This window comes from Lissotriton vulgaris, unplaced genomic scaffold (genome assembly GCF_964263255.1).
Source record: "Lissotriton vulgaris unplaced genomic scaffold, aLisVul1.2 SCAFFOLD_1309, whole genome shotgun sequence".
Lineage (NCBI taxonomy): Eukaryota > Metazoa > Chordata > Amphibia > Caudata > Salamandridae > Lissotriton > Lissotriton vulgaris.
Genome location: NW_028244753.1, coordinates 161,157 through 178,070, shown reverse-complemented (window position 1 = coordinate 178,070; position 16,914 = coordinate 161,157). Strand labels below are relative to the sequence as shown.

The following is a 16,914-nucleotide window of genomic DNA, read 5'->3' as shown; positions in this document are numbered from 1 at the left end:
TATTATCCTTCCTCCCTTATTTCAGTGACCCTTGTTCCCTCATAGTAATGGGTATATGTAGAGTGTCTGTATATCATTTTTGTTCTTGGTTGCCCTATATAAAAATTCTGAATTCAATTCACACATTGCTCTTGTTCCTCTGTGTTTCCACTAGTCTGAGGAAGATAAGAAAAACGTATTGAGACTTCAGGACCTGGCAGACAAACTGCAGTTGAAGGTCAAAGCCTACAAGAGGCAGGCAGAGGAATCTGTAAGTTTTATTGATGTTTCTTAAAAAGCATATTTCTTTTGTGAGTAAAAAAAAGTTTGTGGAGTAAATGGTGAAAGTATGCAACCAATGTACAAATTTCACATGGGGCGAAATGTTCTTGTGAAACATTTTTCTACTCAGAATCCCACTTCATCTTTAAAATATGTCATCTGTACTCCTAAAAAATAGGACAATATTTTCATATCATGGAACCGTTAAATGAAGCAATACTCAAATAACTTTAGAAACAAGACAAACGGCGGTGCACATTTTGTATTAGTATTGCTCACTGAAGAACAATGACCAGGCAAAAAGAAACAGTGTGCAGAAGCCCTAAATTAATTTTGATTTTCATCCCTCTTATGTGGAGATGCCATCTGGGGGATGGTTTTTTAAAGGTGTCTTTTCAAATTTGTAGAAAATTATATCTGGCAGTAGCAGCGGGTTTTGGTCCTTTTTCTGGAAGAATTTGTCTAATAACTACAGTTGGTTAGGAAATTACCATTGACAGTAATGTATTTACTGCTTCATAATTTTTATCAGCACCGGGTTCATTATTGGACTGCGCCAAGCAGTCCGCTATACAGGTGAATATATTTGTTGTGAAACGTCCATAACTCTGCAGCAATTATTGGCTGTGCATGCTATAATGACTAAGGTTTTGGGACGTCCAATTTGTAATTCAAAGCAACCATGTGAAAATATGAAATTGGATACCATGTACTTCTGATTTTGATCACCAAACTGACTATAGAGAACAAATAAAGTTGGGCCACTGTATTTAAGACAAAAAATTCTGTGTTGTTTTTTTTCATTTAGGAGGAACAAGTCAATGCACATCTGACCCGATTCAGGAAGGTGCAACATGAGCTTGAAGAAGCTGAAGAAAGAGCCGACATTGCTGAATCCCAAGTGAATAAACTGAGGACCAAAAGTCGTGATGTTGGAAGCAAGGTGAAATAAATCAAGCAGACATAATATTTGAGTCACTTCATTTGGTGAAGTGGTAATGCATTTTCCCCCAAAAGCATCTGCTTGTAACTAAACTTAATAGCTTTAGGCTATCTTCTGTTACCCAAAGTCTCACTTTACAGTCTCACAAGAGGGTTTTATTAAATTTAGAAGGGGAACCGCCAGAATAGAGTGTGACCAATGAGATTCATCAACTGTGCAGAGAGCACAAAGTCTTTCAGCCACCAGAGTTGCCATGAGAAATATAGTCTGATTCCTATCCTTACCCAATGGTACAATGAGTGCATGCACATATCCCTCAAGTATAACTGCCAGGCTACTAAAAACTCGTCTTTGGAGCAGCCCCCCTCCTTGTAAAGTTTGCTTCCTATTGAACGGAAATGTGTGAAGGATCTGTTCCAATTTTACAAAGGGATAAAAACTCATCTGTTTATAATCTATCTCGACTAATCAACTAACTCTATGCCAAGTTTCATCCGTTTACCTCTAAGATAGTTCCCCTCTGTTCCTCTGCCCACCTTAACCTCTGGTCACAGGCGATTTCTTCTTTTATGACAAACACCATTATTTCCTCAGTATCTTCTTTGTTCTACTCCCACCATCTCATTACTTGACTTACATTCCCCCAATGCTCTCATGTCCATTTTCACTTCTTCCTTGTATACTTATCCTCTCTTTTTCCACACACTAGTTCCTATGCAGCATCTCACATCTTCTTTAGCAAAAACCATCACATTCTATTTACTTCACCAATCATCCTCTAATCTTGTTTTGAAAGAAAGTTCTTTGTGATATTTATAGGTGTTAACTAAAGTTACCTCATGTTTAATTGAAGGGGTTGCCTACTGCCTCTACATTGGTTTGGCACTGACAAACTGTGTTGGTAGAGTGACACGCTATAAAAACAATCCGAGAAATAAGAAATAAATCAAGAAATAATGGCCATTTTGCTCTATACTGACATGATGAAAATACAATCTATGCACAATATCGCACTATAACTATCCTAGGTGTTCGCTTCGAGGAACAACCAGTATGATTTTCAACAGCTCTTTGTTTATACTTTGCAAAGTCATTTTCGGATTTTTGTACAATATCACTGTGATGGTGGCACCTTACTCTTTGTATTTTAACAAACTCTTTCTTTTTTAGAAGGCTGAAAGCGAAGAATGAACAAGTATCTTGTCAACAGGGAAGAAACCTAAATTTGCAAAATGTGAACTGAAGGAGTCCCTGGCACAGTTTGTCTCTAACAAGCAATAAAAAATATTTGTATACATTTTTTTTCTCATATTTCTCTGTTATCCTCACAGTAAGCACACAAAATTAATTTGCCAGCAAAGTTCTCCTCATTGAGAAATGATAAAAGGAGTATGAGTGGGTGAGGGGGGTGGGTTTATTTACACCTGAAATTATGAAAAAGCTTAACAATTCTAATGGTAATGACTGTCTTCAGATATAAGGTTGAATCTAGTTAGCAATCTCCGCAGTCATACGATAACCCTGGGTTTAAACAAGAAGCTCATTTTAGAGCGTAATTTGTATCTTTCATCTGCCTCTAATTGAGTGTTCATCTTTCTCACAGAAAATACTGGCCATTTAGTTTTTTAAATTCAGAAATAGCTGATACCTGAAATATTTAATCAAAAGATGGCAAGTCTGCATCCATTTACTTGAACTGTTATTCAGGTAACACTTAAGTGACTGTAGAATATGTTTTAAATTGTTTCTAATTTCATTTGTTACTTTAGTTATATACCAAACAGAGAAAAAAATACCGTCTTCGGCTGCTTTTCCTAATTTCTTTACGGACCTTGACATAAAAATACTGGTCATGCCGATAATATATTGGTGAGGTAGCAACTTTACTGGTGGGCATGGGTGGCAACATTACAGGTGGGAAGAGACTGCCCTGTAGATCAGCCATGTTTGGATTAACTTGCAGATGGTGTGGTAAATTAACTCATCGCTAGCCTGTAACTTTGCGATATTTAGTAAAAGGTTATTGTGCACAAAAATTTCCAGGGGCAAAACTAGGATCTGATTTTTGATAAAAATGTCATGCACCCTCTGCCCTTGTCAGACCACTGCCTTACAGACTTTGAGTAGCCTGTGATTTCAAGGGATTTGTCTTCAGCAGCTGGGGATCTCATTTTCACCTTCTGCTTATGTTGAAGATTTTATCATTTTTTACTTAGGAAGGAACAGTTATGCCTTTACTTGGTTCCTTTTGATTCTCTCACATATCTCCAAAACTGCAATAAACTAATGAATCATAGATTCAGACCCAATGATGTACACTATTATGAGGTCCAAATCAAATCGCTGATAGAAACCAATAGAGAGGCTATGTGGTGGAAGCACCCATTATTTAAGAACAATCCACTCTATAAATCAGATATTTCTTCTGGCAAAAGAGGGATTTTTCGTGCCAAATGGGTAGTCTTCTACCACCAGATTGAAGACTCCAGGTGACGTGATCATCATCATGCTTGCATGATAATCAGATTGTTTATTAAGAAGCACAAGTCATATACGGTGATCACTACATGCCAGCATCAACTGGTCAGGTCATATTCCAGTAGTCACTGAACAGAACATGCAAATGGGTCCATATCATATCATCATAGCCATATTATGCATCACACCCAGTGAGCCATATATCACAACCAGGTAAAGCATTTGATCTCATCCCATTCCCTACATACACAACCAGAACCAACGATATGGCAAACAAACAACATATAATATGAAAATATAGCAGGATAGATCATAATCCCCCAAACACACCAGAAACATCTATACACATGCACTTCTGCAGCCTATATGTTTTAATTGCTTAGACATGCCCCTAAACCTCGGCACTCATTTCCTGCTATTAATCTCTCATTCACACCACTCACCAACTCTTCCTTACTCACAAAACTAACGCAATATACGTTCCTCGCAAGTACAACCTCTTCCCTATTCTCCCCACACCCCGCTAACTTTCTGATACAATACCACTCCTTTTCTGTTCTGCCTTTGTCTGATGCACAAAACATTAACTCCCTTTGACTTCTCTAACCATCCACGGATCTGAGTACTTAGAAATCTCTTCGCAATATATGCCTTTATTCAGATCTTCCCTTTACCAACACCCAGTCATTTCCTTCTCTCATATCTTTCATTTCACCTTCCCTCCCAAAAATTGCCAACATCCAAAAGGAGAGTCATTTCTCACCATCTTTGATTTCCCTCATCAACGTAAAAAGTAACTTCCCCTGTGACTGTATTACATGTGGTGGTGGAAGCCCGCACCCACTTAATTACTATTACCCATACATTCTAACTGGTACCTCTGCTATTTGGATGTTACCCTTAAATGAGCCTGTAAGTTCATCAGTTCTATTAGACTGTTGCCTATGCGGAAGTGTGCCAAGATGTTTCACTTTCTAGTTCCATAGAAAACTCTGCATTTAGAAAGTTAACCATAGTATGTTATGCACGAGGAGAGGAAGCATCTGTCATGAAAAGGCCCCCTAATACATCAGTGGTTGATCTAAAGGTGATTCCCTCACAAAATAAACTTCTAACAACGTTATGAACACAACCATAACCGCACATCTATCTACATCCCCAAAAAAGTTAGAGGGGTTTAGGATATCAAGAGACTCCTTCTCCCCTGGATTATTATAACTTTGAGGCCTCCCGGATTCAGTGAGGTGCTGTGACCTTCCATAGTGCTCTTAGGATTTAAATACTCTTAAGTTTTTTTATTTTATTTGATTGTTTACCCCTTACATTAGAAATTTAATCATTAAGAGTTTCAAGAAACTCTTCCTCCTCAGAGGGGAGTGATCTTTTTGAGGACATGACTTTCTTTAGGGTATTGAGCATACAGCTTTGCATTTCATTATGTAAAAGCTTCTTAACCACATGCGTGCGGCGGCTTTTTTCGTGCTGTGCGGCTTTTTTCAAAAAGCTGCGTTACATGACGAGCTGAGCTCGTCATGAGCATGCGAGCGGCACAACTCATGACGAGCTCAGCTCGTCATGAGCACGGAAGGGGTTAAAAGCTTCTTTCTCCAGATAAGCTGTAGGGGCAGAAGCGTCATCTGACTCTGGGTCAGACATGGCGCATGGAATAAAGTAGAAAAAATAAAGGAATCTAAAAAACTTTTACATTGAAAATTATAAAGCGCTATGTGCTATAATAAAAGAAGGGGTAAACCAGAGAAGAACAGCTTATAAAGCGCCATGCCCTGTAGTAAATGCAGGGTCAAAGCAGGGAAGACCAGCTTATAAAGCGCTATGCGCTGTAATAAAAGCAGGGGCAAGGCAAGTATCTTTTTTTTATGCAGAAGCTAGAAAAACGAGTAAACTTGCAGTTAGAGAAGGAGGCAGCAGCTGATCGCGGAGTCTGACGAGTAATTGACACTTGTTTATGCTCGCGATCAGCTGCTGCTGTTGGTTGGCATAGAAACCTGTGCCTGGATTTAGTTAGAGGCCGGAGTGAGGAAAAAAGAAGAAGAAAGAACCTTGGCAACGTGAGAGCGCGACGTCATGGTTTCCAAAGTTCATTTCTCTAAGTAGGGAGCGTTACAAAACCGGGCTCGAGCCGCGGCGCGCATTGGGGACAGAACATTTTCGGAAAGCCTTAATAAGTGCATAGAACTGGGAGTAAATCCCGAACGATAACAAGTGGTTCGCGTAGGAGTCAAAGTGAGACCTGAAAGCAAAACATTTAAAAATAAATGAAATAGAGATAATATTTACCGGTGCTGTAAAATGAACAAGTTTAAAACATACATGAATTAAGTCACATGTAGATAAATAGACAATACAGCAATCAACCGGAGAGGAAAGAGAAGAAGGGGATTTCCATAAATTGGAAATCGGTGTGGGGGCAGGGAGCAGGGAGCTTAAAGGGGGGTTAGCCCAAATCATCCATAATTAGCCCAAATCATCCTTAAATAGGAAAAATAAGATTAATCCAGATTCTCTAGTCATGGTAATTGGAGAATCGCAATTCCCTCACAAAATAAACTTCTAACATTATGACTGCAACCATAACCGCACATCTATTTACATCCCAAAAAAAAATTAGAGGGGTTTATGATATCAAGATACCCCTTCTCCCCTGGATTATTATAACTTTGAGGATGAACACCCTCAGTTTCAGTCTTTGCTGACTATGTTTGAAGTTAATTCAGTTTTCCATCCACTGAGAAATCTCCTCATCCTTCATCAGCACTTACCTCCTAGATTCTTCCTAGTAAAGGTAAAAAACACATCACAGGCCAGTTTCATTAGTAAACCAGTAGTGCATATTTTCACCTTGAAGTGCAACATCGTACTGCCTCAACTATACCTCAATGAAACTTAGCTGATAGTACTGAGGCCTTCAAACATCCTTCCAAACACCATCCTTCAAAAACCGTTGTACAGTCTTCATCGTTCTATTCTCCTGGGTCGCCTGCTTCAAGATGTAACAAAAGAGTTGTACAAAGTTCCCCTGGGGGTCATCTTATAGAAGGGTCTCTCTCTCTCTAAACTGACTGGTGTGGTGCGGTCGATATTCAGGGAACCAGTCAGGTCCCTTGTCGGAACTAAGAAACCTCACATAACTAATGGGCTGGATGACATGTTTCATTTAGCCCTTGTGGTGTTGTATCATCATCGGCTTCCTGCTCCTACGTCAAGCTGGCGCTGCAATGCCTGACGGGTAACAACAAGTGTTACACTTTTGTGGAGATCTTTTGTTCCTTGCCGTGGTTTGAATGTGTGTGAGGGACTTAGAAAAAAGGGGGGAGTAGTGAGCGTAAAGTGAGTTTAAAAAGGGTTGGTTAGTCCACTAAGTAACCTTTATTCATGTGGTAAGCCACCCTATTAAAAAGTACAATGAGGGGTATGGAGAACCAAAAATGGGTTAGTGTGGTCTCAGTTCAACCCTCAGGTGTGGTCAACATGTTTCATACCCTAAGGGCAATTCTTCAGGACCAAGTAGTGCTCATAAACTAATCAGGGGCCCGGGAGTGGGCGTTAGTGTATACAGTATACAACCTGGTAGGTCTATTACTGGGGCAAGCTGGTAGTCCTGCGGTACCGTCAGAACTGGGGAAGGAATAGAGGTATTAGATACAATCTGTTTACATTCCGAGTTATTGTATTTTGCTACCTTCCCAAGTTTTAGATATATATATCACCCGAGCATCAACCAATTCAACAACTTGACCAAAGCTGAGAGACAAGCCGCTCAAGCTTTAGGCAATGACAACACGATCGTCATTAAACAGGCGGATAAGGGAGGAGCCACGGTCATCCAAGACTACGATGAATACGACCGGGAATGTAGACGACAACTGTCAAACAGTACTCACTACAGACCCCTCACCATAGACCCCACCAAACGTCTGACAACTACCATTATGAGTCTCGTGATTGAGGGTGAAACGAACGAATGGCTAACAAAGAAGGAAGCAGAATTCCTCATTACAACAGAGCCGGTGACCCCCTACTTTTACACACTACCAAAGATCCACAAGGGAGTCACCCCGGTGCCAGGCAGACCCATTGTTTCTGGAATAGTCCGTCACACACATTCAAACCACGGCAAGGAACAAAAGATCTCCACAAAAGTGTAACACTTGTTGTTACCCGTCAGGCATTGCAGCGCCAGCTTGACGTAGGAGCAGGAAGCCGATGATGATACAACACCACAAGGGCTAAATGAAACATGTCATCCAGCCCATTAGTTGTGTGAGGTTTCTTAGTTCCGACAAGGGACCTGACTGGTTCCCTGAATATCGACCACACCAGTCAGTTTAGAGAGAGAGACCCTTCTATAAGATGACCCCCAGGGGAACTTTGTACATCTCTTTTGTTACATGTTGTTAGGACAGGTACACTGGACCCCTCTAAATATCGTCCCCTTTTCGTCCCCCTCTGTTGTACACATCGCCTGCTTCAACCCTGTCAAACCAATCCCTCACTTTCCCCTACCTGACCCATTACAATGGTAACCACTCAGCCTTCCAACACTCAAATGACCTACTGACAATATCCACTCACCCTAGAGGGAACCCCCACAATCTGCCTGCTTGTTCCTACACCAGGCCAGAGGTTCTACTACGTACTGAATGTTTTGCAAACTGACAACAACTGCCCCAAAAGGATGGACTTCTTTACTGCGCCTCTTGGATGAATAACTTTGAGAAAGGACTTCAGATCTGTATACAGGGGAAATTGAGCACACTATGCATATGAGCAGAAATAATATGCCCTTCAACCTGAGCTCTCCATAAAATTGTAATTCTGTTCAACCATGTTATATGAGAAGGAAAGAAATGCTACAGGTTATCAATCTGAGGCAACCCTGCAACTACAATTCAGGCATTTGCAACCACTGAGGAAACAGTCTTTTTCTAGATGTCAAAAAGTTTCAAAATGCCTGTAGTAGCTATACCTTCTTTTACCCTCGCAACTTCCTTGGATTAATGAACTTCACATAAAAAACCTGACCCCTTCCTCAGCAACAATCTTAAGGGCTCCATTTTATCTGCAGAGCTACATACAAACTGTGCGTAAAATTTGAGAAATTTGTTTTTTGTATGTAAAATTAGAAAAACGCAATAAAATGCCTCAATTGTTCTGTGTGTTCAAGAGCAGTAGCTACATTTATGGCACCCATCAAATCCTCTTTTGGTCTAACTCGTTCTATAAGATAGTAGATCCGAAATATTCAATTTGCTTCAACATAAAGTTGTATGTATCCCTGCAAAGAGCCAATACTGCACTATTCAAGATCATAAAATCTTTCTGCAACACTTCATTAGGGTCTTCCTTCATACTGCCATACACTAAATACACTAAAGTGTCATCCTAGGAGAAATGTATGTTAGGTTAATGATAGAACAGAATAATCTTTTTCTAGTGAAAACCCCCAGTGACAGAGGCTAGACCTAAAGGTAATCATGTGAATGTACATATTTTCTTGAAAGTTAGGAAGGCGGCCCTTTGAGTCCAGATGAAGACAGGATTGGCGATACCCTAACTTCAGGACTAATTTAAAAAATCTTAGCTTCATACAGGAGTAAGACCATGTCATTAATGTTGGACAAGGGAGGCCCGTCCAAGAGTATGCTCTGGTTCAAACACTTGAGGACCACACCGAACTTTAAAAGGTCTTCCACATGATCACGACTTAGGAAAGAAATCCCATACGAATCAACCAGTTCAATTATTCCTTTTCTGACCAGTTTTATTAGTACTACTTTCACTTTCTCTGTGACTATGACTGAAACCCTCCTTACTTCTTGTAGGAAGGTAGATACCTGACTATGGTTACCCCAGATTTTGTACCTAGCGTTTAGCTGGTTTTCGACTTAGTTGCCCTGGGATCCAGCAAATCAGGGCCCCAGGCTATCTGCTCTCTCTTTAAAATGGACTCCCTGTACCCTAGGTATATCTCCAATTAGATATTGGGTCACCTTATCAGCCCCTGTACAGTGTACTATAGGTACCCAGAGCACAGGTGCATCCAAGGCCTACCAGGGGCTGCAGCATACCTTTTGCCACCCCTGGCTGGCCATCCAAATTGACATAACTGGCTGATCACTCGGCTGGGGCAAGGTGGTGTAATCACCCCTTGCTTAGATATAGTATACCTATATCTAAACCTATATCTGGACACATATACACCTATAAGTCACTCCTATGGCAGGCCTTAACAATCCTGGAGGCAGAGTGCTTGGTTTTATGTGAGATGGTGCTCTAGCATGAGCTGAGCCTGTCTGCAGCTTTCAGAACCATGTCCTTATAGCTGTTCCGGGATATTGCCATACCATATACTCTTAAGTGCATTATGAACCTCGCGGTTAAATGCTATCTCTGGTTTGGCTTTATCAAAACATGTCGTTTAAGGTGTCATACGCTTTGGAATACTACTCCCTCGCCAGTCCTGGCGACGGGGGTAGCATTCCACCCTTCTAGAGGGAGAAGACATGTTACTTTCCTTAAAGGCGGTTAAATCTAACCAGAGCCTCAGCATCACAAAATGGATGCAGCTGCCACAGACACGAGTCTGGCCTCCTGCTGCTGACCGAAACTCCGGCAGGGGAGGCCTGGACAATAGGTTTCCTGTCAAAGGGAGGTGTTACACCACCCCAGACAGGAGATAGTGGATTGGGGCCGGGAGGGCTGAATGAAACTAGACACTGCCTGGTGCACACAAGGTGTCCCATGCAAAGTCCAGTTCAAACCGGTGCGGAGGCACTCCAGCCCCAGCTCTGGCTCGAAACTGGACAAAGGGAAAGGGGTGTAACCACCCCCTTCCTGGGTCCCACCCATAGGAGAGACCTAGCAGGATTTGGAATAAAGGTAGGAGCTGTGCCATGGCACATCAGATCAACCTGACTGAAACTTTGAAACGAAACTCTGGACCCTTCGACTTCCTACTCGATGTAGAAGACTGAAGAATCTCCCTTGTGGTCAAGGAGTGGTCACCCTGTGCAAGCAGGCACCATCAGCGCTCAAAGGTTTTATTTGTCGTTGCTCCTGCCAAAGCTCGAGCGACAGAGACCAACAAGAACCAAACTCCCTGACACGCAACAGCCCGATCCACAGCCCCAGCAAAGCTGAGACCCGTGGAGGCGACGTAAGACATGGGACCAGCCATCTTGGAAAGCCAGCGAAGTGCTTCCTGTGCAGCTCCCACAGCGCCCTCAAAGCTGTGCATTGAGGATTGAGAAGCCCCAGCCCGAGCAGCTTTTGCACCAAAGATCACCTTTCCACACTCACCGAGTGCTGCGTGGGGCCCTTTTGCATTTTCCTGCTTGACGCGGCTGTCCGGTCACTTGCCCATTGGCTAGTGGCCTCTGAGAGGATGAACCTTCGATTTTGAACTGCTGGTCTGAATGCTCCAGACTGGCCCTAGCTCCTCTGAAAGGAGCCACCGATCTGACCTCCCCGGTCCGACCCAGAAGCCATCTTTGAGTCCTGCGTGGGTTGCATTTGCCAAGGCTTGGTGACTCCGATTTGAGAACCGACACCGCCGACAGCAAGAGCCTTTGTGGGACAGCTCGTGTCCGCCAGATGGTCATCCTCGATCCTTCCTGGTCCACGTAGCAGCGGAGACAAACTACTCGACAGCACCTGCTCGCAACCCGACATTGCCTGGTTCCGTCCTGGTTCCATCCTGGTCACTGGCTAGTGACCTAGACTCTGTCCCCTCTGCCTTCAGGTACTCTACATCTTCGATCCACCCTTGGATCCAACCGGACTCTTCTCTCCTGGCCGCCTGCAGCATCTTTTCCTCCAGGCTCCATAGAACTCCACGAAGATCCCTGACGCACTTTGGCACCTATGCACCCGCTTCCTGTGGGTGAGGTAACGAGGGTACTCCGGTGCCCCTGTAGTGATTTACATTCCTAGTGTCCTAGTTTCAAGTGGCTAAGTTCTAGTCCAGTCGGAAGTCTCCTAAACCTATAACTTTATGATTTTTACGCACCAGTGACTTGTATGGTAAACGCGGTTGCCTATAGACACTGCACCCGCATCCTGTGGGCCTCCTATGTCCTAACCTATGTTAGTCCAGTGTAGGCCCAGCGATTCCCAAGGCCCTAGGCCTTACCATTGTTCGTGACGTGGTACTTATACCACTTTATTAATATATGGTTTGAGTGGCCACCTGGCCTATCCATAATTGTGCAGCCTATCGTATGTTATATTGAGTTCTTTCTTTAACGTTTGTGCTTCTGTGCTCATAAAGAGTATAGGGGATTATTCTAGAAATAAATACATTTATTTTGTAATATATAACTTGTGTGGTGTCCTTTCATTTGATGTTAAAAGGATTGCATATGGTAAAACAGCTGGCTTCACATGCCCTCTTGAGTTTAGCCTAAGACTGCTTTTGTCCATGCTACCCCTAGGATAGCTGGTCTATAAGGTTGACTTACAACCAATCATCATAAGGGTCGTTTGGACTGGTGCAAGGTGCTCACTAGAATTAGTGATCATCATATGCCAGGCCAACTTCTCACATTGGTGTGCAGCGGTTGGGATTTGAGCTTGCTGTTTGTTTTACCAATTGTAATCTTTGACAATATCATTTGAAAGATCACATCAAGTGCCTTAGGTACATATAAACAAAGCTTTAATATACTTAAGTTCTACTGAACATAGTGGTTGTAGACCAAAGTGCTTAGCACACCCTGACTACAACCTCTAGAGAGGTTCAAGTAGGTAAACACATAGTGTAGGTAGGTGCACCACCTTCACCTCACTAGTCATGGCTGGCACAGGTGAACCATCCAGTTCTCTTCCTGTGAGTGACCCTCCCAAGGCACCATCCAGCTATGAAAAACTCAGCTTCAAGGAATTGAGTGCCTTGTGCGTCTCAAGGGGGCTGAAAAGGGGTCATAACCCCACCATCCCTATCCTGATACATATCCTGGAGACAGCAGATATGGGGAAGCCTGAAGAAGTCCTCCCAGTTAATAAAGGAGAAGGGGTCTTCAGAGAAGATGACACCATCACTCCAGAAGATGAGGAGGTAGATGGGGATGAGTCAGATGATCAGGAGAATGGTCAAGTTCAGGTCAGAAGACTTAGCAGGGCCAATGTAAGCCTACATGGGGATGGAGAGGTGGCACACCTTCCCAGACCTAATAGTAGACTTAACCCTGGCAATAGAAGGGATAGATCTCCTCCCAGGGAGTCTGACCAGTCTATTGCCTCCAGGGGATCTCAAAGGGGAATGTCTTCCCCCCAGAAAAGAGAACATGAGGCTAGGATGAGAGCTGTCCAACTTCAAATTGAGAAGGAAGAGGTAGCCCTGGCCCAAGCTAAACTTGATTTAGCAAGGGAGCAAAGATTAAGTGGATTAGATTCCACTGCTGGCAGCAGTATCCCTAAGGATAAAGACAGGTCCTATGATCATAGAAACCTGAGTAAGATTGTGCCCCCCTACAAAGATGGGATGACATCCACAAATGGATGACTGCTCTGGAGAGAGCCTGCATGGTACAGCAGATTCCCCAAGATCAGTGGGCAGCAATCTTGTGGCTCTCCTTTTCAGGAAAAGGGAGAGACAAGCTCCTCACTGTTAGACATGAGGATGCAAAGAACTACTCTGTCCTGAAGAGTGCTCTATTTGATGGATTTGGCTTAACCACTGAACAGTACAGGTTAATGTTCAGAGATACCCAGAAGACACAGACTCAGGACTGGACTGATTTTGTAGATTGTGCTACTAAGGCTCTGGAAGGTTGGTTGCTTGGCAGCAAAGTACATGACTATACAGGATTGTATAATTTGATTATGAGGGAGCAGATCCTTAGTAATTGTCAAAACCAGCTTTTACACCAGCACCTGGTGGACTCAGATCTGACCTCTCCACAAGAATTGGGTAAGAGGGCAGACAAATGGGTCAGAACCAGGATTAGGCCTAGAAATCGGGGTAATGACCAGAAGAAGGAGTCTACCAAGCCTCAAGAAAAAGGTGCGGACAAATCTAAAGACAAGACTTCTCCAGGGCCCCAAAATTCTAAGGATGGGGGTGGGTCCCAAGACACTTCCTCTACAGTTAAGAAACCTTATTGCCACGCTTGTAAAAAGCCTGGCCATTATAAGACTGACAGTAGTTGCCCTAAGGTCACCAATAAGGAGAATATTCCTCCAAGTAATGCTCCAACACCTCCGGTTACTACTAGTAGTAATCCCCCGGGTGGTGGGAGTGCCCCCAAAAATTTGGCTGGGTTTACTTGGGGAACTCAGGTGGACTCTGGCCTAACCAGGTCCCCTACCACAGCTACTCTTGTCTGTGAAAATGGCATGAGGTTTGCCAACTTCACTGCTTGTCCCAACACTTTGGGCAAGTACAGACAGGAGCCCCTCATCAATGGTCTGAAAGTTGAGGCCTTTAGAGACACAGGGGCTAGCATCACTATGGTGACTGAGAGTCTAGTCCCCTCAAGGCAACTTTTACCTGTAGCCACATACCAGGTGACCAACATTGATGGAGTGCAGAAAGATCATCCCATGGCAGTGGTAAATCTCAGCTGGGGAGGTGTCACTGGCCCCAAGAGAGTGGCAGTGTCATCAAACTTGCCTGTAGATTGTCTACTGGGGAATGATCTAGAGATCTCAGCATGGGCTGAGGTAGAACAAGAAACCCATTCTAAAATGGTAAATCTCCATGGAAAGGTTAGTGGGGCTGTGAAAGCCACAACCCCAATCCAAGATGTCCCCCCTGAACAGGTCAGGAGGGCTGTGCCAGTCCCAGCCCAATCTCAAGCAGATTCCTTCCCTGAACAGGTTGACAGGGCTGTGATGGTAACAGCCCAAACCCAAACTGAGTCCCTTCCTGAAAAGGTTGGTGGGGCTGTGATGGCCACAGCCCAAACTCAAACAGATTCCTGTGTTGTGAAGCCTGAAACTATGGATCACTCTACACAAACAGAGAGCATGGAGGAGGAAGAGAAATCTCCGTCTACCAGACTTTAGGAAAGGATCAGCCTCCTCAAGGAACTGATCTTACCCCTTGTGAAGAAACTACCCCAGAAGTAGTCAGGTCTAGCCTGGCAGAGCCCCTGATGTCAGTGGGCCCTTCCAAGGTGGGACCCAGTCTGGAGCAGGTAACCTGCCCCTCTCTACCCTGCCTCAGTCAGCCCAGGGCTGTAGAGGTCAGGGAGGCCAGTGGTGGACCCCAAAGGGCCCCCTGTCCAAAAGAACCACCCCATCAGCAGATTAGGGGCACCAAAGATAGCAGCCCTAGCAAGGTGAAAAAGTCAAAAACTCCTGAGGGATCTACCTTACACTTAGTTAGGAGCCTCCCTCAGATGGATTCTGTTGGGCATAGCCAAACCTGGGACCCAAAGGCCCCACACCTGGCCTGTCCCTCCAGTAAGCCAACAAAAGGGACCCAGCCTCCAGTTTTAGGTAGCCAGAGGTTGACCCTGAGAGCACAGTGGAACTCAGTCCTGGAAAGAAAGGCATCCATGGTGGGTAGTGATTGGAGGAAGCTGAGCCCTACATTAGTGGAGCCTCACTTCAATACTCTTTTTTTTTTTTTTAAATATATTTTTATTGCAGAGTTATAAACAACAGGAAAAAGTAAACAGCCAGTGCACTTGTGGGCTCCCCCCGTCCAATGACAGTTCACAGTTGTACACAGCCATTCAGCCCGCATCCCGGAGGCCGGGCGGCATATTAGATCGCTCGAGAGGAACACAACACAGTGTACGTCCCATTGGGACCCTGGCGGAAGGTCGTTTTACGTATCTGCTTTTACCCCCCCACCCGCAACAACATTCCCGTCAGCCATCTCCGTGGAATCAACGTAATTGCCCCCGTCGGGGCCTGCTCTGGGCTATTCGGCCTTCGTGCCAGGCCGTCCCACCCAATCAGTCTGCCCGCCACTCAATACCCCCTGTCCCAGTAGTTCCAAGGCCTCCACCAGCTACCCTCCAATGGCTTCCGGCCCTCCCCAAGCCCCTCTACAACTAACCCCCCCAACGCCCCCCCCCCCTGGCAACTGCTAAGGTGTGTGCTTCGCTCTACTGAACTGGATGGTTCCACTACAGTACGTAGTGAGATACTTCTGTGTTCGCCCCGCGATGTCCAGCGGCTTAGTTCTCGCCGTCCTCATCCTCAACCAAAGCATCACGCAGAGCCTGTACCACTAACTCCCATGCACGCGCCGCATCCAGAGCTTTCTCATTCCCCAACTTCACTGCTTGCTTCATCCGGAGCACGCTCTCGCAGTCAGACCATCGCAGCAACTCATTCTTCCATCTACGCAGTGAGGGACCCCCCCTGGCCTTCCAGTGCCATGATATTTCCCTTTGAGCCAGTATCAGGCCCAGATCTATGAATTTACTTGTCACCTTGGTGTGCTTAGTATGCGGGAACCAGAGCAATAGACACGCCGCCATGTCGAATTCTACCTCCCTGTCAGTCACCTCATTCAGGAGTTCCCCTACCTCCGCCCAATAAGTTCCCAGTTGTGGACACCCCCAAAACAGGTGGTCCATGTCCGCCCCAAGGGACGAGCACCGGGGGCAACAGGCATCCGGCACCCGAAAGTGCCGCTCTAGTTTCTCTGGAGTTAAATAGGCCCTATGGAGCACATAAAAATGGACCTGCTGAAAGCGCGCGTTCCTGGTGCCCTTCCACGTGCGTCGCAGGATATGGCCCCATGCCGTATCCGGTATGGGCCGGCCAACGCTCCCCTCCCATTTAGCTTTGAGCCCATGGAGTGGTTCCAGCCCTTCGTTCAGCATCCTATTATGGAGGCACGTCACAGCTTTGAATGTACCAGCCGCCATCACCACATATTGGCATGCCATAGTCGTCGCGGGCTCCAGGAGCCCCTCTTTCCAGTGCTTTTGCATGGCAGCCACTACAGCCGCGTGTAGTAGGAAGCCCCCCTCAGGCAGTCCGAACTGGTCCCGGAGCACGTCGAACGGCGCCAACGCCCCATCTATATACAAGTCACCCACCACCTGCAACCCCGCGTCCTCCCAGTCCATCAACGGGGACCAATCCCCTCCGTGCGGCAAAGCCGTCAACATCCCGATCGGGATCTCCGGGGCATAAGGCCGCGATGCCCTCGCTCTCCGAAGGCTCCTCTGCCAGCACAGCCGGAGCGTCCGCTCCTCCATGGTGAGGGCCCGTAACTCGAGCCGTTGCTGCATAATGATGTACGA

General features: G+C 45.0%; 1 protein-coding gene across 1 annotated transcript in view; it reads left to right on the top strand.

Annotated features, from left to right (window-relative positions):
* LOC147666758 (myosin-1B-like) overlaps positions 1–2,501 on the top strand; it is a 44,222-nt gene extending 41,721 nt beyond the window's left edge. The window contains exons 38-40 of the mRNA XM_086948898.1: positions 155–250; positions 1,070–1,204; positions 2,375–2,501. Coding sequence (XP_086805024.1) covers positions 155–250; positions 1,070–1,204; positions 2,375–2,395 — 252 coding nt within the window. The 3' untranslated portion in view covers positions 2,396–2,501. The remainder of the gene's footprint in view (positions 1–154; positions 251–1,069; positions 1,205–2,374) is intronic.
* Positions 2,502–16,914: the final 14,413 nt, after the last annotated feature.